The sequence below is a fragment of the Octopus bimaculoides genome, chromosome 12 (genome assembly GCF_001194135.2).
Source record: "Octopus bimaculoides isolate UCB-OBI-ISO-001 chromosome 12, ASM119413v2, whole genome shotgun sequence".
Classification (NCBI taxonomy): domain Eukaryota; kingdom Metazoa; phylum Mollusca; class Cephalopoda; order Octopoda; family Octopodidae; genus Octopus; species Octopus bimaculoides.
This window is the reverse complement of record NC_068992.1, coordinates 63,395,620-63,398,127: the sequence shown is the minus strand read 5'-3', so window position 1 is coordinate 63,398,127 and position 2,508 is coordinate 63,395,620. Positions and strand designations below refer to the sequence as shown.

The following is a 2,508-nucleotide window of genomic DNA, read 5'->3' as shown; positions in this document are numbered from 1 at the left end:
TTCCATAAACAATTTTCCATGTAATTTTCTTTGTTTACTCTGTAATTATGGGAATATACATATATATATGTACATATATATGTATATATATATATATATATATATATATATATATATATATATATATATATATATATATATATATATATATATATATATATATATTTATCAATTTTACAAAATTTATTTTGCAGCAAGAAAAAAAAAAATTCCATTTTCTGTTGAGGAGCCATAATACAAGTTCATGTTCTGGATATTTTTAGATGAAGAATGTGAATAAATGTTCCTAATATTTTGTTATTTCTGCGGTGTTTTTCGGATGAATTTCTTCCTAGGAGTCTTGAATTTCTTTACTTGACCAACCTTCTTTTTCTTCCATTTGTTTCTGTTGTTGTTCTTGTTTTTGTCGTCACTTTCTTCATGTTTACGCTTTGTCCCTCGAGCCTTGGCAGGATTCGATTTAGGTTTTGCGTGGTTGCTTTTGTTTATTTGTTTGTTGTTGGGGGTGTTATTCACAGGTTTGGTGGTGGCATTTGGTTTGGCATCATTAGATTTCGGTTTTTCCGTAGACTGTTCCTCATTCTTTGCTGTAAGAATAAACAAGTTATTTACATATAGATAAATACACAAAACCACACACACACACAATCATCATTGTCATCCTCTTTATCCATGCTTGCATGGGTCAGACAGAATTTGTTGAGGCACACTTTCTATGACTGGATGCCCTTCCTGTCACCAACCATCACCTGTTTCCAAGTAAGGTAATATCTCTCCATGACCAGATGTGGTTAGCATTGGGAAGGACATCCAGCCACAGAAATCATGCCAAAATGATACTGGAGCTCAAACCAGCCCTACAGCCTGCTGGTTACCATGCTTGCACTTATTATATATTGGAGCTTGAATGATTCCAAGGTAGGACATCGTATGCCATGCAAGCCAGTTCAACTACTACATTAACCAACCATAAAACTTACAGTAGCTCACATGCGAATACCAGCATATTAAATAATAATTATCTCTTGCTGAATGGAGTACTTTTTTGTTGATCCTTGCAATAATGGAACAGAACTCTATACATACATACCCCATCCCTACGTATTCCAAACCCACCATCCCTATACATCTCACCCCATCCCACCCTGCACACACTAGCACTGACTACCACCCAGCACCCACACTAGTACTGACCACTTCCTAGCACCTACACCATCATCCACACACCTGCACCTTCGTTTTGGGATCACCACTACTTTATTATCTCTCCTTCTTCCTAGCTCTCCTGTGTGACCCCTCTGTCCGGCATTTGCCATGATGGATTGCTAGCCACTATACCTTTTCCTATTTTCTCTCCCTATTTTTTTCTGTGTTACTTTCTGTCAAAGAGCGCAGGCTCGAAATGTAAAAGTCTTTCTCACTGCCTGAGCGCTAAACTAATACATCTGTTTGTTGTTTACATGCCCATCTTCGTCTTTTGTTTTTTGTAAATTCTCACTATATATATATATATATGTGTGTGTATATATATATATATATATATATATATATATATACACACACACACATATATATATATACCAATCATCATCATCATTTTGATGTCTATTTTCCTATGCTTAAATGGGTTGGACAGAGATTATTGAGGCAGATATTCTAGGCCAGATGCCCTTCTTGTTGCCAACCCCTATCCGTTTCTCAGCAAGATAATATTTCCCCATGGCCAGACATGTTCCTACAGAGGCATCAAATTGCTGGACCTGGTCATGATGGTTATGGAAAGAACTATAGCCAATTACCATATTTTAATGTGTATAAGGAACTCCCTAATTCTGGGGGCTTAAAATTTGGAAAAAGGTTTTGTAAGGGGCTGTAATACTATCCATGTATAAGAAACTGCCAAATTTTTTTAACCTAATTTTCGACAAAAAAGGGTTCCTTATACACATTAAAATACAGTAATTAGGAACAGAATCAGATTAGATGAAATGCAGTTTGGGTTTGTGCTGGGAAGAAGCACTACTCCCATTATGGTCAGACAACAGCAGAAGCTTTTGGCTAAGAATAAACCATTGTACTTGGCACTGCTGCTGAGCATTTTGTCTGGGATGGTAATGATTCCACCAGCTTGCTGCCTTAATAACAATGATAATAATAATAATAATAATAATAATAATAATAATAATCCTTTCTATTAAAGGCACAAGGGTTGAAATTTGCTGGGGTTGGGACCAGTCGATCACATCGACCCCAGTGTTTCACTGGTACTTAATTTATCAACTCCGAAAGGATGAAAGGCAAAGATGACCTCAGTGGAATTTGAACTCAGGACGTAGTGACAGGCAAAATGCCACTAAGCATTTCACCAGGTGTGCTAACGATTCTGCCAGCTCGCCACCTTAATAATGATGATGATGATGATGATGATGATCCTTTCTAATGAAGGCACAAGGTCTCAAATCTGTGGGGAGGGGACTAATTGATTACATCGACCCCAGTGTTTCACTG

The 2,508-nt window shown here is 36.9% G+C and overlaps 1 protein-coding gene across 2 annotated transcripts in view; it reads right to left on the bottom strand.

The window, feature by feature from the left end:
* Positions 1 to 2,508, bottom strand: part of LOC106883500 (26S rRNA (cytosine-C(5))-methyltransferase nsun-1) — a 30,276-nt gene continuing 27,768 nt past the window's right edge. For both annotated transcript variants that reach the window (XM_014934529.2, XM_014934528.2), the window contains exon 17: positions 1 to 587. In XM_014934529.2, the coding sequence (XP_014790015.1) occupies positions 298 to 587 (290 nt within the window). In that variant the 3' untranslated portion in view covers positions 1 to 297. The remainder of the gene's footprint in view (positions 588 to 2,508) is intronic.